Source organism: Myotis nattereri (genome assembly GCF_964212035.1).
Source record: "Myotis nattereri genome assembly, chromosome: 6".
Classification (NCBI taxonomy): domain Eukaryota; kingdom Metazoa; phylum Chordata; class Mammalia; order Chiroptera; family Vespertilionidae; genus Myotis; species Myotis nattereri.
In genome coordinates this window covers 48,179,436-48,204,630 of record NC_138081.1, presented here as the reverse complement: position 1 = coordinate 48,204,630, position 25,195 = coordinate 48,179,436, and the positions used below count along the sequence as shown (strand labels likewise).

The following is a 25,195-nucleotide window of genomic DNA, read 5'->3' as shown; positions in this document are numbered from 1 at the left end:
ATGACCTAATGATTTCCTATCGTTTAGTCTTTTTTTAGTACTACAGTATTAGGTTGACATGAAAATGTGACCTTATGGAAATTCCTTTTATTTCTTAATATATTTTTTAAATTTATTTCAGAAAGGAAGGGAGAGAGAAATAGAAACATCAGTGATGACAGAGAATCACTGATCGGCTGCCTCCTGCAAACTCCCCACTGGGGATCAAGCCCACAACCAGGCATGTGCCCTGACAGGAAATGGAACTGTGACCTCCTGGTTCATAAGTCAACACTCAACCACTGAGCGACACTGGTCATGCTGTTAATTATTAGGTTAATTACAATTAATTTGTAATATTAATTGCCTTCTAAAAATAACTAACAAACTCTTTTTCACAATGCAACTATTTAACAAATTTATTAAAATACATGTAGATAGCCGTAGCCTGTTTGGCTCAGTGGATAGAGCGTGGGCCTGCGGACTGAGGGTCCCGGGTTCCATTCTGGCTGGGGGCCCGAGTTGCGGGCTCGATCCCCAATGGGGGGCGTGTGGGAGGCGGCCGATCAATGATTCTCTCATCATGTTTCTCTCTCTCTTCCTCTCTGAAATCAATAAACATATATTTTTAAAAATACATGTAGATGTCTCGTGAAAGTATGTAAAATTTGGTCCTTAACTTGCAGGAATTTCTAATCAAGACAGGCACAACATTCAGATAACAAACTCATGTGATTAAAAGCTAATACTAGTGGTCTATGAGCAGCAGCTACTGTCCAGGGGGTGTGGGTGTCCAGTTTAGTTACCACCTCCTTTGCAAGGGTTTCCCTGGCTCTTGCATTTCACATTGTTGGGCACATATGTGACAGGTACAGTTTGAACCAGAGATGCAAAGTGAAGATTGCATCCCGGCATAAGCATGGCTTGAGCAAATGCTAGAAGGCAGGAGAGAGGCTGGCAGTCTGGCTCAAGAGGATCACTTAAGATGAGACTAAAAAGGAGTGCATTGGGGGAAACTGGGGAGGTCAGACAGAAGAAAATTAAGTTTGCTCTCTGAAGCAGGGAATGACTGCTTGAAACACAGCCCATGTCAGGAACATCCCCCAATGACTCCCCAGCCTCCCTGTGATCAATGATCCGGAAAGATCATCAAGGTGCAGGAGGGAGGAGAGGTGGTGTCAACCAAGAGGAGAGGTCATGAGCAGAGAAGAGACAGTTTTCCCTTTTGCTTTGAGTCTTAGTACTTTTACCTCAAGGATGACTCCACCTAGAGATTCTTGGGCCCTGGCCGCCTACGCTTGTTCAAGAAAGAAATGACGATGGTGTCCTGACACCTGCTAGCTCAGCTGGGGTTTCAAAGCTACACCGTTCTGGAAAGTGGCTGTGGCTGAGTTCTGCGATCCTCCCTCCCACGAGCCAAATACGTCCCACTATAATGGTGCAAGGAAGCGGGAGGGCTGGCTTTCCATTTTGTTTGTTAGGTTTCTGATGTCCAACCTCAGTGACTAAGATTCCATCAACACTCTGGAACCCCCCCTGGACATTGTCGGTTCATCCTAAATGAGCACTCAGAAATAATCTGACTCATCCCAAACTGGAATACCTGGTGTCCTTAAGATTTGGTCTTTGTCAAAAACCAAAGATTCACTTTCAGGATGTTTGGATGTCTTTATTTGCAGTGTTTTCTTAGTTAGGCACTGTAAGGAAAGAGGTCTTTTATAACAGTTCAAGCCACGTTCAAAATAGCCCAGAACAGCTTCCAGGGTGCAGGCTGGCTGCACCTGTGACTTGTATCCTTTTATCACCATCTTCTGAGTTAGCGTGAAAAGTGTGTCTCAGCTGCACAGAACGTGGACACAACAACTCATTGTTAGGCGTTTCTGCCTCACCCGCTTCAGCAGCAATGCTGCCAAAGATGACACCGTGCTGAAAACAGAATGCTGCCTTCACCTCCAGCACTCTGAGGCCTTCTCAGCAAGGCCTGTCCCAGTCCGCAGTGATGTCATTTGCAAGCCTAGAGCCCTAGTGTCGCAGGAAAACATGGGGAAGGCTGTAGGACAAGAGAAAAACAGACCTGGGCACAAACAGTAGCCGTGGCCATGACGATGGATAGAATCGGCACCCTCTTCTTGCCCTCCCTTGACAACAGGAATCACAAAGAGAAAAGATTAGGATTCAAGGGGAGGGGAAGAGGGGGGCAGTGGCTGAGTGACAAAACAGGAGTGTGGGTATCGTATCATAACAATTTCTACAGCCCTGATGGCTACAGAGCCTAATGTCCTGTCTGCTAGTCCCCAGCTCAGGGCAGCCATTGTCCAATGCTCATGTGGGGGTATTGTGTTGGCCGCTGTTTAAATCCTTACAGAGCACAGATGGCGCCTACATTGTATCAGCAGTAACTCTTCCCCATGGGCAGAGCCCATTGTGGAAACAGGAGCAATGAGAAATCAGAGGTGTACGGTCCCTTTGGTCTGATTTCCATATATGCACTTACCCCAGCTCACTGGACAGCCTTGGGTAACCAGTCTCAGCATCTGTTATGTGGTGGTTAGTGAAGGATTTCAGTGAAGGAAACTGTAGAAATACTATTATTGCTGTTGCATAAACCATGCCTATGAGGTGAAACCTGAAGCTTGGTTCATGTGTAAGGGACAGGAACACCCACTTCCACTGCGGAGGAAAGCCTGCTGCCGGAGGAGATGGTGCACATCTTGGGACCTTCAGTGCTTGTGCCTCGAAAGCCCTTCGGGTGTATTCTCTGCATTTCCTCAGCATGTCCCTACTTATTTCTGTTTTGCAAATGAAAGGGGGAAATAGTGGCAGAGTTTCTCAAGTAATCAGGGTCAGATTACCTTCCCCTCTACAGACCAGGGTCCTCTCCTGTGGCACCGAGCCCTCCTGGCTCCTGGAGTAATAAACCCACTTGCTTCCAGAGGTCAAAAAGAAAATAACATTTTTCATAAGAGATGTGCGATCTGTCAGTTCTTCAGTTTTGATTTCAATGGAAAATATAACTTAGGTTTTTGAAGAAGAAAAATTTCCCTAACCAGGCACAACAGATGTCTTCAAATATGTGATGGATTGTCGTGTGAAAGAGGGATTCAGATTGTCTGCTGCAGTGGGCATTGCTAGGGTTACTGCAGTTCAGTTCAACTAATAGTTATGGAGAACCTACAGTGCACAAGGCCCATGATTTAAATAGAAGGGAGGTAGGGGAGATGAATATCCTGCTAAACTCATGGCACCAATTATCACAGAAGCAAGCAGGTTTGACACTGATATGAAGGTGTGAAATATTTGGTAAATAATTGGATAAGCCAAGGAGAAGGGGATTACAAAAGCAATTCTTCTAGTCTCCAATGTCAATCCAACAATGGGTGAAGCAGGAGTAGTAAAAAATTAAATGGGCCCCGTGAGCATGGTTGAGCATAGACCTATGAACCAGGAGGTTACGGTTTGATTCCTAGTCAAGGGCACATACCTGGGTTGCAGGCTCGATTCCTAGTGTGGGGTGTGCAGGAGGCAGCCTATCGATGATTCTCTTTCATCATTGATGTTTCTATCTCTCTCCCTCTCCCTTTCTCTCTGAAATCATTAAAAATATATTTTTTAAAATTAAATTGGAGATTATCACCAGAATAATAAGTAGAATTTCTGAGGTAACCCATGTAACCTGATGAGCAAAAGGATATCACGTTGAAATGTGGCTATGAGGAGGAATTTTATATACACTGGGAAGAAATGCAAAGCAGCAATGTATGTCCACAAGCTCTATAAGCAAGTCCAGAAGCATAAGGACAGGGGCCCTCAGAAGAGTAGTGGAGGAGAGGAGAAGAAAGAGGCGCAGCACTGCTGTTGGTGTAGGAGCTCGTTTGGGTAATATACTGAAGGCAACTTCAGATTCCATGTTCCTGTTCCCATTTACAAAATTCGAGCAAAGGAGAGGCATGGTGCAGAACTTGAACTGTGTGAATAGCTACCAGAATTCTCTTCAACTAATATAAGAATACCTGAGTAGTTATCAGTTTGCCTTACTGGTAATTTTACCTTCAAGAAGGTAGACAATTCAAGGGTAGAATTGCTATTTTGGTCCTAATAATAGTGACTAACTACAAGGAACTCACAAAAGTACATATGAGAACGTCCTTAGCGTTGTAAGAGATGTCATCCCTGGTAACCACCATTCCACTTTCTGGATCAGAAGGCTCTGATGAGGGACTGAGCTTCTCATCACTGAAACCTTAAAAAATGTTTTGTGTTTCGGGTTGAATTTGATTCGCATTTCTCTGGTGATTATTGATTTTGAGCACCCTTTCATGTGTTTGTTGGATACTTTATATCTTCTTTAGAGAAGCATATAAATCTATTAAAGTTATTTGATATTTTTGTCATTGAGTTGTAGGAGTTCTTTATATATTCTGGGTATTAACCTCTTATCAGATAAATGATTTGAAAATATTTTCTCCCATTCCATAAGTTGCCTTTTCACTCTGTTGAGTCCTTTGATGCACAAAAGTTTTTAAGTTTGATGTAGTCCCACGTGTCTATTTTTGCTTTCGTTGCCTATGCTTTTGGTGCCACATCCAAGAAGTCGTTGCCAAGTCCAGTCTCATGAAGCTATGTCCATTAGATAGAAAAGTGAGAAAAACTTGTAGAAAGAAATGGAAACCCCAGGTGGATGAACAGTATGAAAACATCTAAGTTCCCAGTCTGGATGAAATAAAGCTCCTAAACTACAGAAAAAAATTAGATATGATTATGGCACAATTTGTTATGCTCAATTTCTTTGAGGAATTGTGGAGTCCAGGAAAGCATCAGAAGTCTGCAGACCAGAAAAGGGTATCATAGTTTTCAAAACAAGGAAGGAAGTGAATCTTCAAAGTGTGCCTGAAGAGCAACTTGCATAATCTGAATATCTAGACAAGTATATACTCTTGGGTCAAAAAAATCAATTTTGAAGATTATGATGGACACATGGCTTATCAGTAGCACATGCTGGGGAAAAAAGCTCAGAGATGTTAACTGACAACACCATAAGTAATAAGTGACAAATAATAAATCTTTGTTGGTATTCATAGAAAATAGGATCTAAACTCAGGGAGGTGAAGGTTCTGTCCTTCATACCAATGATGGAGCATTCACTCAGTCCAGATACCCTGCAGGGGGTGTAGTCAAACTCAGAATGGTTCAGAGGAGGGCAATGAGGGGGGTAGTTCGGTGTCAGGAGTGGGAATTTTTGGCTTGAGAGAAGAGCCATTAGAAGGCTTTGATGAGGGATTGAACTTCTCATCACTAGAAACCTTAAAAAATGTTTTGTGTTTCTGGTTGAAGATCAAGTAGTTGATGGTGGGCTTGAAATGACTGGAGGGATTGAGGAGGTAAAGTCAAACCTTGACTCAAGGAAATTCTGGTCTAGGAAGATCACTGGTTTCCTAAATGGGGAGAGGGTCATTTAAAATGGAAATTAGGTAATTTTTTAAATAATTGTAAAAATAGTCTTTTGTTGGAGGCAGTTTTTCAAATGAAACTGTAAACTTAGATGCAGGTTTTACTACTTTCTGGCTAGTGAGTGGGATGCTTTTCACTTTCATTTTACACTGAAAAAGGTAAAAAGTTACTACCACCTTGTACCTATTTTAGTCTCTACACTTATACCGAAATTGAGTTTTCAAAAATTATTCCATGAAGTTCACTATATAATGTTTCAGAAGGGAGATTTTTCTATTTCATTATATGCTTTTAGAGTAAATGTGAATACAGTACCTTATGTTTGTATCATGTATAACTTTTGCCTGTCACTTCCCTGGGAAATGTCACTATATATACATGAATGAGAAAGTAATGAAGGCCACAGATAGATGAAGGAGAAGGAGTTGAGATGAAAGGGTAAAACCACGTAGATGAAATGATGGTTCCACGGGGTCAAGGTATTGCTAATTCTCAGGAAAGACAGTGAATGTTTGCTTCCCCTTCTCTGTTCTCATCCACCCTGTGACAACCAAATACATACCTGTGGGGCAGGCCCCGCTGTCCTGTAGCCCCATGATGATTCTGAGCTGACTGACACAGGTGGGGGACACATGCCGTTCCCTCTCAACATCAGCTTCATCAGACTGCTTTTCTACTTTGGAACAAAGCTTTGGTGCCAAGGCTCCCCATGGAGAAACGCATTTCTGCTTTCATGTCATCCAGAGTCTAAGGACTGGTGCTGAGCTGATCCTGCTAATCTACCAAATTTATATGTGGTAAAAACGCTTCCTAGGGTTGACAGGGCAACAGAGGGACTTAGCAGTTATCTCCATTTTTCAAGAGAAATTTAGGCACTGAGTCTGAAGAATGTAAATAATTTTTTTAAATCTTTTAAAATGACAAAAGAATTTTTAATTGTCTTTTTACTTTTTGATCACAATTCTCATACATTCCCAAGAGAAAGGACCAGGCATGAAACAATAGAGATTAATGTTTCTTTCAACAAGTCATTGTGGGAAATAAAATAAGTACCACTACCTCACAGACACAAACTTTAACAAGGCACGAGAGTCAAGTGTGAGATTCACCCTCCTTCATGGCCAGGGAAGGACCACTTCCAGTTGACCAGTCTCCTTTGGATGGAGCGATAGAAAACTGAATATTTGAAAGAAAGAAAAAACTGAATATTTTAGAGAGTGTCATAAAACTCACAGTAACGTCTTTCCATAGGAAATACATTTCTTTCCTTGTTCAGTTCAGAGAAGCAGCAACAGATGGGAAGGGGGCATGGCAGTTGAACTCTGCAGTCAGGAGACTTGAGTTGAGCCCTGGCTGACCAGCCGTGTGACTTTGGGAAAATCCCGTCACCTTTCTGGGCTTTCTGGACTTCACCTTTTTTGGCTTCCTTGATTGAAAAATGGATGAGGATTGAGTCAGGGAAACAGAAACCATGCCAGGTGTTTCAAACCGAGGGGATATAAAACAGGGAATTGGTTACACAGGTGTTGGGAAACTGGAAGAACAGAAAGGGGAAGGAGAATTAACCCAGTGATTAATGACTGAAGGAAGCAGCTACCCCTGCTAGGGCAGGAGGGCACAAAAGGGACCTGTGAGCGTGGAGGAGGGGCTGATGCCTCAGGAGCTGCATCTGTGGAGGAAACGGCCCCTTCCAGGCACTCCAGCGGGAAGTCCGGATGCAGCCACTTCCACACACACCACTGAGGAAGGAAAGAAAGAAGGAAGGAAACAGAAGAAACCGTAGCATAGCTTCTGCTTTCCTCCCACCTTCTGATCTCCCACCAGTGCCCCCTATTGGCAGAATCAGTAACAAGGAGCCAGGGAACCCCAGTTTATAAACTCCCAGCCTCAGATTATAAGAGGGAACATGACAAGAATGGACATGAGGCAGAGAGACAATAAATAGTAAAGAAGCAGTTTATGAGTTTATATTGTCAGATGTTGAAGTTAGTAGTTGTTCACAACTACTTAGATTTTCCTGTTTGTATTAAAATAATGCTATTTTAGTACATAGATCGGATGGATGGGTTTGTTTCTGACCTAAACAATTTTGGAATAATTTTAAAGTTCGTTTTTTTTATTTTAAAAGAAGTTTATATTTCCTGATTTAGGAGAACCTACAAGATGTATATTCTGCAAACCCTTGAGCCAGGAGAACTTATAGGGAAAGTGTGAGTTATTGTAGGGTCCATCCTGCAATAATCCCAGGAATTAATTTCAAGGAGTCTCAAATAATGCCTTTTAATAATGGGGACTCAGGTCAGGTCATTGTTTGCTTAACCTACCTGGTTAACTAATCAAAAAAAGAAATACCATGTATTTCAGTCAAGATAGCCATGATCCTGCCAGTCACCACCAACCTACCCTGTGATCACAATAGCATGCCAGCTAGCCTTTGGGGTTTAACTCAAATACTAGTAGAGTTCCACTGTTTGACCCCCACCCTAGGATGTCATCACCCCCACTGAAATCAGTGAACCGGTTTCACCTGCAGGGGATAGGTGTGTGTGTGTGTGTGTGTGTGTGTGTGTGTGTGTGTGTGTGTGTGTGTTGAAAGGGCCAGATTCATGAGCATATGACATGTGCAATTGCACAGGGACCTGTGTTCAGAAGGAACCTGTACTTTTAAGGTTCTGCTGTCATTGCCTTGAAATTCCTAATAGTTTCTGAACAGCACACATGTTCACTTCGTAGCCAGCTCACTTCGTAGCCAGCTCACTTCGTAGCCAGTGTTGGTGTTAGGGCAGAGGAGGGCACTTGTGAACAGAGGCCCAGGAGAGGCCTCACTGAGAAAGCTGCATTTGGGGAAGAGCCTGAAGGAGGTGAAGGAGCAGCCATGACTTTCTTCAACTTTTTCTGATGAACTTCAACTCAGCCTTCAAGAGTCAGGGCAAAGGTCACCTCCTCTAGGAAGACTTACACTGATACCTTTAGTAGTTACGCTGACACCCCCAGCACGTCCTTCCTTAGAACCCTGCAAATACCTGTAACACACTCACGTTCCATTGTAGACATCTGTATTGAACATTTGTCTCCCTGGTCACCCTCTTAGCTCCTTGGAGAAGGAGACTATACTTCATTCTTCTTTGTAACAACAGCTGCAGTAATAGTTGTCACTCAATGCCAGACCCTGTTCCAAAGGTTTTACTACAAGGCAGGCACCGCTGGCATCGCTGTCTTACTGTCGGAGAACCTTAAGCACAGAAAGGTTAAGTAACCAGCCCAAGTTACACAGCTGGTACACAGTAGACCTGGAATTTGAATCTAAGAAAGCTGGTTCCCCAGACCTCACACAGTGCACAGTGAGTGCCTGATACATGGTTGATAAATGACTCGATGAGTAAGCAAAAAATAGTAACTAAATGACCAAGAGCTTTGTTGAAATAATAAACTTAACCAATATGTCCTGAGCGTAGTATGCTTGTATAGCTTGCTGCTTTGGGGAGATAAGTGTGATAATCTGGATATAAATTATAGGAAATTCAGATTAGAAGTGACAGCTCATTGCTAAGTCAGTCTTCATCCTGCAGAATGGGGTGCAGTGCCGTGGGGGGTGGGGACGAAGAGTGAGTTGTCACCAGTGTCATTTTCTTTATTTCATAAGTGCCTTGCTGTGCAGAACCCAACCGAGAGGGGTAGTCAGTGGCCACGGTGTTTTCAAAAGCCCACCAGTACCCGTCTTGTGTGGCTCAGTGGTTGAACATGGACCTATGAACCAGGGAGTCACAGTGCGATTCCTGATCAGAGCACATGCCCAGGTTTCAGGCTCAGTCCCCAGTGGGGGGTGTGCAGGAGACAGCCAATTGATGATTCTCCCTCATCATTGATGTTTCTGTCTCTCCCTCCCCCTTCCTCTCTGAAATTAATAAAAATAATAATAATAAAAAGCTGGTGTAGGAGAGATCCAGCTTCCTCAGGGAATGTGCATGGTATTGCTGAGGGTAAAAGGCTCCCCGTCGTGTAAGGATGTAATTAAGGGACCTTGAGAAGTGTGCCTCCTCTCTCCTGGGAGCAGCCACCAGATCTCCTGATTTGTCAGATCAGCCATCTGCAGATGGCTCAGTGCTGCAGCCGTGTGTTTACACTGCCGGAACCAACTGAGGAGATCTTAATCACATGGCTTAAGGAGGGAATGCTGTTCCAAGTCTCATAAAAATTCCCAATGCTTGATCCCTGAATAGTGCAGAAAGATGAGACTTAGAAGTTCCCTTTCATAAGCTCTGTCCAGCAGCAAACTGGGCACCTCCTGAGAATGAGTGCCCCAGCTCTGCCAGCAGCACCCAAATGTGCCCCCTGCCAGTTCAGTTTTCATCAGTTCATCTTCCTTCCATCAACAGCATAGAGATGATACTTCACAGCACAAGGGAATACAGGATTAGGGTCATCTTTTCACTGGGTCAAATTTTCAACACATTAACAGCATGTGGACTCCCACCATCGTGCATGACTTTGGTAGTCTGGCCTGATTTCTTGCAGGCCTGACACCTGAAGGTCAGTGCCACTTGCCTTGTGTGTGCCGACTCCCAGATGAGTTCATTGCCTCCTTGGGAGCAACCAAGACCTCTCCTAGGTCTTAGCCCCCCATGCACACGCCTTTCTAACTCTAGTGTGTGATTCAGCCTCATCTAGAGCATATTATGGAACCAGGTAGTTATGTGTTTAAGAAAAAATATTCTTCAGCACGATCCATCCAAAGTCGTTCATTCAGAATGCAAGACTGTTCTCCCAAGTTGTCACTAATGCTATATTTTGCATTTGTTTATCATGCCTGTAAGGCCATTCCTGACTAGGAAATTTTAGCCTAGATATGTCTGCTTCCCTTACAACAGTGGAGCACAGTTCCATTACCATCAGTGAGATAAAACTAGTGTGCTATTTCTAGCCCACTTCATTCCACTTTAACTTCCTGATCATTACCTTTTTAAATAACATTTTCATGGGTCATTAGTTTTGTGGGAGATTCTCCACCACCCATCCCTTCTTATTTTTTCCCATTATCAGAGCCTTGCTTGTAAAAAAAAAAAAAAAAATAGAAAGTAAATAACAAGGCTGACTTGTAGTCACAGTTTCATAAACATATAGCTTATGGCTTCACATTTGCTTTATGAATATAATTGGTGAGTTTAATGAGTCCTAAAAATGGAAAGATAGTGTAACCTACTCAAGATGGAGCTAAACCAATATTTAGAAAGCCTCTGCCTGCAGGTGTGATGGGCAATTGCATTCTGTTTTGTGCACTTGGAGGTGTTACAGCTGGCCTCGGTGCACCAGAGACGGGTTCCTGGGAGGGACACCTGTGGCAGTTCAGAAGGTACCGTTGTTTCAAAGCAAGCTGTGACCCAGAGCAGACATAGGCAGCGGGAATTCATTGCACTCCAGTGTCTTGCTCATCAGTGTTCACGGGATTCCCCCTAGACCTCAGCACTTTCCTCTTCTCCTGAAGCTGCTCTGGATTTCTCAGTTGACAGTTAAATATGTAATTTTGTGAGAACCCTTCCATCATTGACTTACATTGTGACTTAATAGTTAACTTTCATTGTTTAATGCCTCTTCTACAAAGCTGAATTGTAGGTTTCATGAGCACATGGCTGGGTCTTGTTCTTGTCCATTCCTTACAGCTCTAGGATTGGAATCCCAGCTCTATGACCTTGGATGAATTCCCTCACCTCTTTCTCAGTTTCTTTGGCTACAAAACAAGGCAGCCCAGCCAGTGTGGCTCACTTGGTTGATGTCATCCCATGCATCAGTAGGCTGCTTGTTTGATTCCTGGTCAGGGCACATGCCTGGGTTGCAGGATCGATCCCCAGTAGGGGGCATGCACGAGGCAGCAGATCGATGTTTCTCTCTCATGGACCTTTCTATATCTCTCACTCTCCCTTCCTTTCTCTGAAATCAATAAAAACATATTTTTAAAAGGTTATCATGCCTGCCTTGCAGGGCATTACAGGAACCAGCTAGCAAAGTGCTGGGCCCCAGGAGGTGCTTGGTGAATGAGTACTTTGACTCACTAGACCAGTGATGGACAACCTTTTGAGCTCGGCGTGTCAGCATTTTGAAAAACCCTAACTTAACTCTGGTGCCATGTCACATATATAAATTTTTTTATATTTGCAACCATAGTAAAACAAAGACTTATATTTTTGATATTTATTTTATATATTTAAATGCCATTTAACAAAGAAAAATCAACCAAAAAAATGAGTTCACGTGTCACCTCTGACACGCGTGTCATAGGTTCGCCATCACTGCACTAGACAGAGCCTGCACACAGAAGCTGAGCAATTGAATATGACAAAGCAGGATTAAACCCTTGTGGGAAGAGAGCTAGTTATGGACTAACTCTTAAAATTTCATGGTGAGGGCACCATTTCCCCTGACCTTGGGCTTGGAGGACAGTTTATAGCCCTGTTTTTGTTCACGACTCTTTCATGACCGTCTGACAGTCACTTCAAGCTCATCGTTCTCCTAAGTCCAGAAGCACTGGTGATTTGATGTGGGATGTGGAGACTGTGCTCATTAGCATCCCCGTCCAACTCATCCATTGAAGCATCAGCTCTTCCCTGAGTGGGGAAGCTTTCTCCAGCTCCTTGCAGCCATGAGACAAGTGGTGACGCCCAGGACTGATCCAGTGATCCCTGTGGGTGTCTCTGACTTGTTTAAGAATTATCTTTAAAAGCAACCACAGTGGTGGGTGGTGGTGGGGCCTACTGAGAGTAAGAGCATCAAAACAGAAGAGAAATGGTGGTGAGAATGAGAGTATGAGGAGGTCTGTGCAGAAAACATAAATAGCATTGAGATGAGTTTTCCCCATTTCCCGTACAGTGAGCACATCTGCCAGAACCAAACATGTGCGCTATCCACGCAGCCTCTGGCAGGTCGCCGAGGTACGGAGCAGAGACGCTTACTTACGGAGGGTCACCCCTGCCTTGATTCTGCCATTCCTCTCTTTGTGGTGGAGCTATGTTCCAATGAGGAACTGCCCGTGTGACATTCTCGTTGCCGTCTTTGGTTACTTATAAATACACACTTCTTTGTCTTGCATCCCTTTTAAAGGTTCCTAAGAGAAATGCCAATAGGACAGTGTTACAATTGTTGAGTCTATTATGATGTCAGCTTAGTAGACCACAAAACTGTAGGTTAGATGAGCTGCTTTTTAATACTAGTTCTAGGAGACTGGACGAATAAGGACTCCTGCCTGCATGCATTGGTTATGGTTGGTATGTTGGTTTACTCAGTGCCTTGCCCCAAGCATAATTTGAGACAACACTTACCAAGCAGTGTTGTCAGCTTCTGTAGTCGTATGTTATAAGCACACTTAGACTTATGACATACTCAGTAATGTACAAGTTTTCTCAGGCGTTTATCGTGTTCGAGAGACCCTAGTTAGATGCAGAGTTACAGTGAGAAATGAAACAATCCATGATCTGAAGAACCTTGCTGTCTTATGGTAGAAACAGACCCAATTAAGTATAACGGAACTGAGATGGCAATGATTGCCCTTGTAGAGCTCTAATGTGGGGCTAAGTCACGGTTTTTGTTGTATTTCTTTTTTAACCAAATATCTCAGGACTCATTAATGACAGAGAATTTTTAATCTGGAATTTTATTTAAAGTCCTTCAAACTTCTTAACAGTTAAAATCCCACTCAGTTATGTATCTAAGAAATTTCCCTTACGGGAAAGAATGCAGCAATATAAAACCAGTGCTGCCCTGGGGATCCACATTGCCTCACTCTGGCTGTGGGGCTGAGAGGGTGTGTCAGTCCTTCTGTCTAGGAGGTTTGGAGAGGGCTCCCAGAGGAGCTGATGTCGGAGTCGAATTGTGAACAGCAGATATAAGTCCTCATAAGAGTTTTGGCTCTGTGTGCTGTGGTGAATTTAATACCTGTGGAAGTCAGTCACAAAGCTTGCCAGTTCCTCTTGCTCTACGCCTATTCCTCTAGCAGATATGTTTAAATCAGTGGTACAATGGCTTCTTTTACCTGATTTGTACATCACAAGTTGTAGACTGCCGCCCCTCCCAGTGGGGTCAGCAGTGCTTGCAAGAACCTGGAGGATGCCTGGTTTTGCATAGAGGGTAAGGAAGCCTGCCCCAGATACCAGCAAGTTTAATCCACTTCCATCCGGGAGAAAAACAATTGGCCCTAGGCAATGTATTTCTAATTATCTAAGTTATTTTCTGTGTGTGTGCATAAATAGCACATTTTCAATCTGTGTAAAATATCATGGATGAGCAGCACATGACAGTTTACCAGGAGCGAAGACAGCTGTGTGGCAAAGCTGCTGCTGATAATGAGGGAAGGACTAGCCCAGGTCCTGTGCCACTCAGCAGCTTCCACCTTTCAAATGACAGCCAGTTTGTTTAGTCCTGCAACCCCCGTTCTTTACGGGCTGGGGATTAATTTCTTGCTGAGAACACTGCTTTAGATTGTCATCATCTCCAGTATCATCGTAGGATCGGGTATGACGTGATGACTGAAAAGTCCCAACTAGAAGCCATGATGAGCAAAATGGGAGTTTGCTTTTAATGTCTCCTGTGAACTTGTGAGTGAGGCAAAACTATTTTGAAACCCTACAGGCTTTCCGTTTTGAACAGGGCCACACTCACTGCCAGTTGCGCGGTGAACAAGCCAACTGGAATGCCGTCTTGGGCTCCAGGCAGCTGCAGCCAGTGTCCGCGCACTCCTGGTGCCGAAGGGCTCTCCGCAGGGCCGACGGGGAGGGAAATTAATAGGCGTCCCATTGTTCCCGTGCGTCCTCGCCGGGATATTTCATTAGTGCAAACACTGAACCCGTTGTCGTCCTGTGCAGCCACTTGACCCTGGTGATTTCCAATTCTGTGCGCCGCCGACGCGACCCAGCAGCCGCAGGCGCGAGGCGGGCGCTAATTATCGGACGCAGAATCGCTGCTGACCCAGGGCAGATGAACTGCTCCTTTGCAGCCTTTGTTCTGGGACCTTAGCCCCGGCTGGTGATCTTGCTTCGGTAGAGGGATTCGGGACAAGAGCGGTGCTGCCGGCGACTTCACGGCCCTTCTCCCTGTTTGTGTTGCAGGTCACGGCCAGGGGCTTCGGGCCGCTGCTGCAGTTCGCCTACACCGCCAAGCTGCTGCTCAGCAGGGAGAACATCCGCGAGGTCATCCGCTGCGCCGAGTTCCTGCGCATGCACAACCTGGAGGACTCCTGCTTCAGCTTCCTGCAGACCCAGCTGCTGAACAGCGAGGATGGCCTGTTCGTGTGCCGCAAGGACGCGGCCTGCCCGCGCCCCCACGAAGACCGCGAGAACTCGGCGGGGGAGGAGGAGGAGGAAGAGGAGGAGGAGACGATGGAGTCGGAGACGGCCAAGATGGCCTGCCCCAGGGACCAGCCGCTCCCACACCCCGGCGGCTTCGAGCCCGCGGCCGCCCCGGGAGCCCAGAAGGAAGAGGCTTTGCTGGCGCCCGAGGCCGACGGGCCCACGGACACCAAGGAGAGCTCCGAGAAGGACGCGTTGACGCAGTACCCGCGATACAAGAAATACCAGCTCGCATGCACCAAGAATGTCTACAATGCATCCTCACACAGTACCTCAGGTTTCGCAAGCACATTCGGTGGAGACAGCTCCGGCCACAGCCTCAAGCCCGGGCTCGCCGTGGGGCAGATCAAAAGCGAGCCGCCCAGTGAGGAGAACGAGGAGGAGAGCATCACGCTCTGCCTGTCCGGGGACGAGCCTGACGCCAAGGACCGAGCGGGGGACGTGGACATGGACCGGAAGCAGCCCAGCCCCGCGCCCGCCCCTGCGCCCCCCGCGGGGGCCGCCTGCCTGGAGAGGTCCAGGACCCTGGCCTCCCCCTCCTGCCTGAGGTCTCTGTTCAGCGTAACGAAAAGTGCGGAGCTGTCTGGCCTGCCCGGCACGTCTCAGCAGCACTTTGCCAGGAGCTCCGCGTGCCCTTTCGACAAGGGCATCACTCAGGGTGACCTTAAAACTGACTACGCCCCCTTCGCGGGGAATTATGGACAGGCCCACGGGGGCCAGAAGGACGCGTCCAGCCTCCCGATGGGGTCGCCCCTCAAGGGCCCTGGGGTGGAGGCTCTCTGTAAGCAGGAAGGAGAGCTGGACCGGAGAAGTGTCATCTTCTCCCCGAGCGCTTGTGACCAAGTGAGCACTTCGGTGCATTCGTATTCTGGGGTAAGCAGTCTGGACAAAGACCTCTCTGAGCCGGTGCCAAAGGGTCTGTGGGTGGGGGCTGGCCAGTCCCTCCCCAGCTCGCAGGCCTACCCCCACGGTGGGCTGATGGCCGACCACTTGCCAGGAAGGATGCGGCCCAACACTAGCTGCCCGGTGCCAATCAAGGTCTGCCCTCGCTCGCCCCCCTTGGAGACCAGGACCAGGACTTCCAGTTCGTGCTCCTCCTATTCCTACGCGGAGGACGGGAGCGGGGGCTCGCCCTGCAGCCTCCCTCTCTGTGAGTTCTCCTCCTCACCCTGTTCCCAGGGAGCCAGATTCCTTGCCACAGAACATCAGGAACCAGGCCTGATGGGAGATGGAATGTACAACCAAGTCCGACCCCAAATTAAATGTGAGCAGTCTTACGGAACCAACTCCAGTGACGAATCCGGATCGTTCTCGGAAGCAGACAGTGAGTCGTGTCCTGTGCAGGACAGGGGCCAGGAGGTAGGGAACCCGCCTAAATTCAAGCATGTCATCCACTCTCTCAGTCCTTTATCTGGACTCTCCCTGCCCCCTCCCCACCACTCACAGAGTGTTCTTATTTGCCAAGATTGAAGGTAAAGGGGCTGCCTCCCCTGTTCATGGATGGTTCAAACTGATTCCAAATTAATCACTTTTGTCCTAGAAAGCACTTGAAATTTACCTAGATTTAATAGTCAACTAGTAGATACAAACTGCTTATTGAAAAAAAGCATGAAAGCATGCCCAGGTACTTCAGACCTCCCTTGCTCCTTCTCCATCTGCTCAGAACGGATGCTGTACCCATCACCTTCGTCCTTGCTCCTCACCCCTTCAGTGTGAAGGGAAATATAGAAACACTTTCAAAACCCATTAAAACTAGATAGATCCACACTAAACAAGTGCTTTTCTAGCACCCTTTACATTTTCCTTATCAACGGAAGACCCTGGGGCCAACCCGTGCAGATGGACAGCTCACACCATCCCTTCTGGGCTCAGGGTCATTGCAGAAGCACCATAATCAGTCACACATAACTTGATAACATACCACTTCCCAGGCTCCCCACAAATGGTGAGGAGTTATTTGGGGGCACAGTGGGGTTGAGTGCCCGTTTCGGTCCACCCCAAAAGCAAAGTACTTTATAGGTCACAATTGCCGGGCTCCATCCATGTCTCACCAACGCTGGGAGAGGGAGCAGGAGCGATACCAGCCACATTGCTCAGGAGAGAAAGAACAGACACCCCGTGTGTTTCCCCTCCCCCCACCCCCTCAGAGGCCCCTGGGAAGAGATGAGGGAGTCTGTGCCACAATCTGGCACGGCCTAACCTGGTGACCAGGAACCAGCCTGAGACTGCCGCCTGTGTCTCAGACCTGCCTCTGGACCTAGAGTGAGCACATCCGGTGGGAAGTCCCTCTTCAGAGCTGCTTATTCAAAAGACAGAGGGAGACGAAGCGTGGTCCTCAGGAGGCCTGCGCTCCCTGGATCTCAGCCTCTAGTAGGGCAGGGATGCTAACCCCACCAGGCAGCGGAAATGCCCCACGGGTGAGGTGGCTTTTCACAGAGCCACATGCTGTCTCTGCACGCTTGGCGAGAAGCACCCGGGGCTTTAGTTCGGGCATGTTTTGAAAATAGATTCCAAAGCCCTCCGTGCCAACTGCAGAAATAACCTGTGATCACTGCCTTGTTTTGCTGGATAGCCCTCTCTTCTTTTTGCCTGGCAAAAAAATGGAGAAAGGTAGGCTTTAATTGAGTTAAAAGAAATTGTAAAGGCAATTTGAATGGGAACTGTCTCTACTCAACTACACCATATCCCCTCAGGTTTGGGTGGGAGCTTGTGCCAAGCCAGAGGCGCGTCTGTGTCTCTAGCCTCAGAGACCAGAAGTCTTGTGAGAACAGCCAGAGGTTGTGTTCTCCCCCCTCGCTCACTCCTTTCCCTCCGATCACCTTTGTGAGGTTGTCGTCTCTTCCCCTGAAGCTTTCCATAAGCGCCCCGATGCAGAGGCCTCGTCACTGGGTCTGGTTCGTCCATGTAGTGACGTCATCTCGCCAAGGATTGGTGTCGCACACACAAACAGAAAGCCTCCAAGTCTTTGTTTTTTGTCTCTCCCTCAAGAGGAGCCCTGCCGTTACGCTAAAGGGGCTGTGTTTTTGTGACGTTTGCACATGCTCAAGGAACTGTCCGTTTCAGATAAAGCTCTGTGGTTTCTCTGCTATCCCAAAAGAGAGCTGAAAGCCACTTCTTGGAACTAAATGCCATCAACAAGAGCCCATGGTTTTTCTTATGTTTGAGCCATCTTTTGTCTGGCTTAGAGCTTTTCAGTTCTACATGAATCAGTTTAAAGGAGGATTCATTCAACCTATAAAAATAGTCATGAACACGACTAGTCTCCCCTTGAAAAATACCACTGCTTTAAAAAGTACTTTATTTTTACTTTTTTATTATTAGGGTTTTTGCATATCTAAACAGTGGAAGAAGTGACATTTACCAAAGTTCTATGCCATGTCAGAAATCACACTTCGCCCCTCTTGGTAGTACATTTAGGACAGGATCGATACAGGAAAGCTAAGGTTTTTCCCAGTTTGATGTTTTAGTTTTCCTAGAGTAGAGGAGATTACGTTTTCCAAGAACTGTTTCAGGGACTCATCATCACTGCTCGTCTTTGAGTTCATCACTTGCTTACGGGAGTTCCTTTGACCCTGGTGGGAGTATGGTGCCCTGTAATAACATTGAAGGCAAATCCTTTACAAACGTGACTCATAAGTCATTTCCCTGCACTGATCCAGAAGAATCCAACGTGTACTGGGTTGATTCTGCCCCAGTTTGCTCTTGTGTAAGGTCCAGGTAACTTCTCTTCCAAGTAACTTCTCTCCCAAGGAGAGATCAGAGTCAAAAGCCAGAAAGAGTTCTCACCGCCAGCCAGGCACCTGTCCAGTACTGCAGGTACTCTGTGAGGAGCCAAAATGTTCAATCAAAAGAGGTGTTCGCCTACTATAAGATGTTCTAGTTCTGCCCTGTTAACTCTCTCATCTCATCAGTGTTGACCTCTCTCATCCTTTCTAATGATTCCCTAGCGCTGAAGAAAGCTTAAGTTAACACAATACTGTCCTTTACAACACTCAGCTTTTTAAACTTTCTTTTTTTTTTAATAATCAAACAGCATACCCAGTTCCTGACCCACCAAATTCTCTGTGCCTACAACAACATATCCACATCTCTAGAGGCTTAGGTTTTATTTTCATGGCATTTACAGAATAATTACTCAGTGACTTGCTTTTCCACACAGCTGTCTCCTGTGTACATGCCTCTAGGTCCATCACATGGGGCTTCTTTAACATCCATCAGTCCCATAAACCACAATTTGCTCATCTATCATCTCTCAGCAGCCATTCCAGTTGTTTCAAATTTTTCCCCTCTTATAAACGCTGCAATAAATATTTTTGTGAAGATATTTAGTAGTGGTGCTTTTATTTTTATGGGTTAGAGTTCCTTAAGTGGGTTAAAGGTTATGCTCATTCATTAAATACTGCCTAACTACTCTCCCCAAAGGCTGTAGCAATTCCCATATCCTTCAGCAGTTTCCTCCTGTTCTTGCCAGTAGGAGTGATCCATCCTTTTAATTTTTGCCAATGTGATGGGCAAAAAAAGGATGACTGCTAATGAGGTTGACATCTTTGTCCCTTTTTCTTTCGTGTTGTCTTTCAATCAGTGTACAGAATCCTTAATATAGGAATATTAACCCTTTCTGATAAATGTTTTCTATATTTTTCCAGGGGTTTTTTAACTTATGGTATCTTCTTCTATATAGAAAATTTGAAGTTTTATGTAGTTGTTATCCATTCTTTTCTTTATGACTTCTGGGTTTGTTTGCTATTTACATAAAAAGTCAGCTTGGAAATTTTTTTTTCTTCCAATGATGAAAAAATGAATAGGTCATAAGAAGTAACAAAAGTAACACTTTGCATAACAAAGTCTTAGTTTGACTGAAAATGGGAGGCAAAGTTGGGGAGAAGGAGTATAGGGGAAAGTTTCATTTCTATGTATTTCTATAATGTTTTAATTTTATTACATATATCTCACACAGGTTCATTTTTTAAATTGAGATGTAATTCACATACCATCAAATCCACCCTGTTAAAGTGAACAAGTCAAGGGTTTTGAATGATTCACAACATTCTATGACTATCACCACTCTAATTCCAAGACGTTTTTATCACCCCTGAAAGAAACAACATACCCATCAGCAGCCACCCTCGGTACCCTCCCTCAGCTCAGGAAACCACTGCTCTGCTTCCTGCCCCTATAGCTATGCCTACGCTGGACATTTTACATCAATGAAATCTTACACTTTGTGGCCTTTTGTGTCTGGCTTCTTTCACTGAACATAATGTTTTCAAGGTTTATTCTTGCCATTGATATGCCCCCCATATGTCATGTATCAGTTGCTTCATTTCTTTTTTGTTGCTGGATAATATTCCATGTGCATGTACCACACTTTGGTGATCCATTCATCAGTTTGGTGACTTTTGGGTTGTTTACCCTTTTGGGCTATTGTCCATAATGCTGCTGTGAGCTCTTGTGTGCACGTTTTTTGTAGATGTGTTTTCAGTTCTCTTCGTTATATCTAGGAGGGGAATTGCTGAATCACATGATAACTCTCTTCAACCTTTCCAGGAATTATCAGAGTGTTTCCCAAGGCAATGGCACCATTTTACATTCCCACCAGCAGTGTATGAGGGATCCAGTTGCTCCACATCCTTGCCAACATTCGTTATTGTCCATCTTTTTTATTATAGCCATTCTAGTGGATCTGAAGTAGTATCTTGTTTTGGTTTACAGGTTCATTTTTAACATTTGAAAGTTATAGAAAAGTCACAAGTATTTTCTAAGTAGGAAGCTTCTTAGTGACACTGTTTTATACCACACCCATTTCTAATCCATTGTGAACTTTAGTCAGGAAGTACTGGAAAGACAGCTAAAAGTATTGATTAGTTGGGTTTGCTTTATTAACATGGATCATGTCAAGAGGGATCAAGTATGTGAGTGTGTGTGTATCCTTGTGTGTTTCTATAAGAGGCAGGGGCAGGGAGAAATAAGGCCCAGCACCAACACTGACAAATAATCACCTAGATGAGCTTGTCTGACTCTAACTCTCCCGCCCAAAGGCTGACTTCCAGGCACATGTTACATGTAAAATGTTTACAGTTGCTTTAGTGGTTTGTTGAATCGGGCATCTTTTTTCACATGTCTGTAATTGGCCCACCTAATGAAAAGAAGGCCTTGCTGGGCAGCATAGACGTCAGCCGTATTTCTAACTAAAATAGTCCTTGTGTGATGTCTAGAAAGCTGTGCTTAGCATCTGGAATTTCAAAGCATACTGTATGTCTAGAATAAGGAACCATGTGACAAAGAAAAATAAATTATATTTATTAGAGCTAATAAATATAGTATTATTAACAATATGTCAGATCTATAAGGCAATTCCAACTTTTTAAATATTTTTTTTATTGATTTCAGAGAGGAAAGGAGAGGGAGAGAGAGATAGAAACATCAATGATGAGAGAGAATCATTGATCAGCTGCCTCCTGCACACCCCCTACTGGGGATCGAGCCCGAAACTCAGGCATGTGCCCTTGACCAGAATTGAACCTGGGACCCTTCAGTCCGCAGGCCAACGCTCTATCCACTGAGCCAAACCAGCCAGGGCTATTCCAGCTTTTTAAAGCACTTTCTCCATCTCCTATCCAATTTTAGCCTTCGCAGCAGCCGTGTCAGATGAGCAGGGCAGATGTCGCTGACTCACAGACGCTCACAGAACTTGAGGACAGAGAGGAGGGAAGACTTGCCTGCAGCCGCACAGCTAGTTGATTGCAGTGTCACAGCTGAATCCCAGGTGTCCTGCGTTTGACCATGAGACTCTAGGGTAAAAGGACAGTTGTTCAGGAAACATTTCTTAGTCTGGGAGGGAGATGTTGTCATTGGCATCTGCCCAGCGCTGAGCTGGCTGTCCCCATGCCAGCAGCACGGGAGTCATTAGCCCCAGTGGGCATCTTGCTTGCTCCCCCGACAACTCCCAGAGATCTGGGGTCTTGTAAGAGCATAGGTGGTAGAAGCTTTGGAGAGCTGGATACAGTTAGTAGGATCGACTCCCGTGGCTTCTACTCAACTTCTGGTACTGAAACCGAAAAAGGAGATAGCAAGAAGATTCACACACCAGCTTCCACTGGGATTTCTAGAGGAAATAGATGCTTGTTCTCGGCTTTTTCTACAACGTTTTATCTCGGTCCTAATCCAGTAGCCCCCATCGAGCCGCCCAGAGACGCCAGGCACATGAAATGTGTTAAGAGACACAGGAGGTGATGACAACCCGTCTCATTAAAACCCCGTAAAATATTCAAAGGAAACAAGATCACAGGGAAGTCCACCAAAGCAAGAGTGTTATTGTTTGGGGAGGGGAATCTTTTTCCCCCCTCTTTGTCTCATATTTGAACTTTCTGCAAGAAGTCATATATAATATAATTTCTTAAATGATACTTTTGTTTATCTGGGAGAGAGGGGTATATCGGCTGCAGAAGCTGGGCAGCTGTTCGCAGGGGAGGGGCGTGGAGCCGCTGATTAGTGTTTGGTGAGAAGGACGCACTGGCACCCCCTGGCCAGGCCCACAAGGAGGAATATTTAGATTTCATTCACCCTCCAGAAGTCACACAGCATTCTCTCACCTTTTGTCAGCCTCTGGGGCCAGAGGACCCTCAGCCCATGGCAGGACCACTCATTCCCCTGACTGATCAGGAGCTGGGGCCCCCAGAGGATCTCACCCTCCTCTGGCCACTGCTGAGCCAGCCAGTGCAGGTGCTGGGCTGAAACACCTGTGTCCTGTTCCTCCCATTGTGCTAAGAAGGAAGAGAAGCCTGGGCACTCTGCTGGGCCGGGTCAAGTCAACGGGGGCGGACCATGCACGCTGAGGCACCGCTGGCTCCGGTGTCACAGGCCCGGGGCTTGCTGACTCTCAGAGTCTCTACTGAGAAGCAAAGCTCGGGTGCACCTACACGGCGGCCCCGAGCCTGAAGAGAAATCAGGGCCCTCGGTCCCATGGAAAAGCCACAGGAGGGCCCTTCCCCTCCAGTGCAGCCTGCTCAGCCTCCTGTGCTTAGTCTCATATGCCCGTGGTTGACTGTATAGCTCAGTGATGGCGAACCTTTTGAGCTCGGCGTGTCAGCATTTTGAAAAACCCTAACTTAACTCTGGTGCCGTGTCACGTATAGAAATTTTTTTTATATTTGCAGCCATAGTAAAACAAAGACATATTTTTGATATTTATTTTATATATTTAAATGCCATTTAACAAAGTAAATCAACCAAAAAAAATGAGTTTGCGTGTCACCTCTGACACACGTGTCATAGGTTCGCCATCACTGGTATAGCTGCAGGCCGGCAGGATCTTCGTCTTGTCTGGTTGGGTGTTTTGCACAATCTGCGAGAGGCCAGTGAATGAAAACCAAGCCACTGCTGAGAAGTTAAATCTTGGAAGAATCAGTGTGTGGAAGGACAGTAAATAAGACGGGAAGTCCTACTAGGCCATTTGGGGTGTAAGAATTCCTTGGAAGAAAGGGAGAAGGGCCTCAGCCTTCTCGATGTGCTTCAACGTATCCAAAGGCCAAGTAGCATTAGCGGACTTCCCAGCCCCGTTTGAAGAGTGCTGGGGTGCCTGCGAGCCTGAGAAGGGAACATTCCCCCTGCTCCACGAGGGGTCTGTGCCCGCTCTTTATCTCTGGGGACCATGGCATTGGCTTGGAGCTCACATCTCTGACCATAGCCAGCAGCCGCCGTGAGTGACCGCTGAGCCTCTCCAAGAACACCTCTGGGACTCGCCTCCGGTGTCAGTGGAAATTCTCCCTTGCCGGAGGGGAAACAGAGCCTTTTAAAGAGAAACAAGAGTGTTTGGGTTTTGCTTTGTTGGTTTTTTTTCCCCCTCACATTGAAGAAAGTCTATGTCTGACAATTTTCTTTTCCTTTGACCTCTTTAAAAAGCAACTGGAGTTGCAACAGCTCTGCTGAAATTTTATATGGCCTTTTGCTTCAAGGACTTTGAAACGAGCATTGTTGATTTTTCTTCTTTCCTGTCAACCTCTGTCCTATTTCCCTAGTGTTTTATATTCACTGCCTGGATGCTTTTGAATATAGTAACTCTCACTACAGAAGGCCTTCTGACTTTCCCTGTGGCCTGAACTATAGGTATGTTTTCTTTCTGAAAATCGGTAAACACGATTGCGAGCGGGAGCAGAACGGCTTTGTGGTCAGCAGAAGGGGAGACGCCAGGCCCAGAACTGCTGCCACCTCTGCTGTGCAAACAAGGCTTCTGCCTGGTGTGGAAACATCCGTGTCCCCCACACAGACCTCTGTGTTATTTAGGCACCGTCCAGGATCTGAGTGTCTGTTTGTCATCCAAAGGGTATGAAAGGGAAATCAAACATTCTTTCATATCAGTATAAGCCTTGTGCAAACACAGCCCCATGGACAAAGCCCTTTCCCGGGCCCATAACAAGGAGCTGTTTGTCCTGGCTGCCCATCTTTAGCAGACGGAGCAGGGCTGAGCTGAGAGTGGTGTAATGTGTGTCGTTGTGATTTGGTTCTCTTGGGCCAAAGAGTTTCATAGGTACCATGGGGCAGCGTTCACCATACACAAGTAGAATCACAGCGCCCACTAGCAGCCTTCGGCTAATGCCGCGTCCAGTGGGCTCAGAGCTACAGACAACCTGACAAAGCAGGTGCACCCAGCCGTGGAAAAGCCACATGGTTGTTTGTGATTGCCTTTGTGCGTGGGGATTCACTAGTCACAGAAGCCAGGATCTGGGCTCCTGTCTGCCGGCATCTGATGTCACCAAAGAAAAAGCCTGCGCTCAGGATAAAATTTCTTCATCACCCTCCCCTAAGCCAGGCAGACATAATACTGCACCTTCTGAGTATTAGCGAGGGCTTGGTTTCCTCCCCAGAAATACTTTGATCAATGAAACTCAGGTTTAATTGACCTATTTTTCTGATTCCTCAGTTTCATTGAGTCCAGTACAATAGCCACACGTGGCTGTTGAGCCCCAGAATTGTGGCTAGTTTATGACATGTTGTAGGTGTCATATACGCCTCGGATTTTGAAAATTTAGTGCCTCCCATCCAAAAAAGTAAAATATCACAGTAATTTTCTATTAATTACATGTTGAAAATATTTTGGATCTATAGGGTTCAAGTCAATATTTTATTAGAATTAATTTCACCTGTTTTCATTTCTTTGAATTATTTTAATCAGTGGCTACTAAGAAATGTAGAATCACAGATGCAGCGGCATTGTTTGCATTGGACAGCGCTGGGCAGGCGCTTGAAGGAAGTGTAGGTGCATAGCGCCATCTGCTGGTCCGTCTACGGCAAACTCTATCTAGTGTAAGCAAGCATGAAGCAGTCTGTGCTGGGAAACTCTCGGCAGAACAATGTGCTACCTTCCTTTTCTAGGAGCTTCTGAAACAGAAGCAGAACTGAACCCCAAAGTCCCTAGGGTCTTCAGTAGGAATCCTGGA

At 45.9% G+C, this 25,195-nt stretch overlaps 1 protein-coding gene across 1 annotated transcript in view; it reads left to right on the top strand.

Annotated features, from left to right (window-relative positions):
* BACH2 (BTB domain and CNC homolog 2) overlaps positions 1-25,195 on the top strand; it is a gene marked incomplete at its 3' end in the record, with an annotated part of 73,113 nt that overhangs the window by 40,532 nt on the left and 7,386 nt on the right. The window contains exon 2 of the mRNA XM_081095091.1: positions 14,520-16,118. Coding sequence (XP_080951217.1) covers positions 14,520-16,118 — 1,599 coding nt within the window. The remainder of the gene's footprint in view (positions 1-14,519; positions 16,119-25,195) is intronic.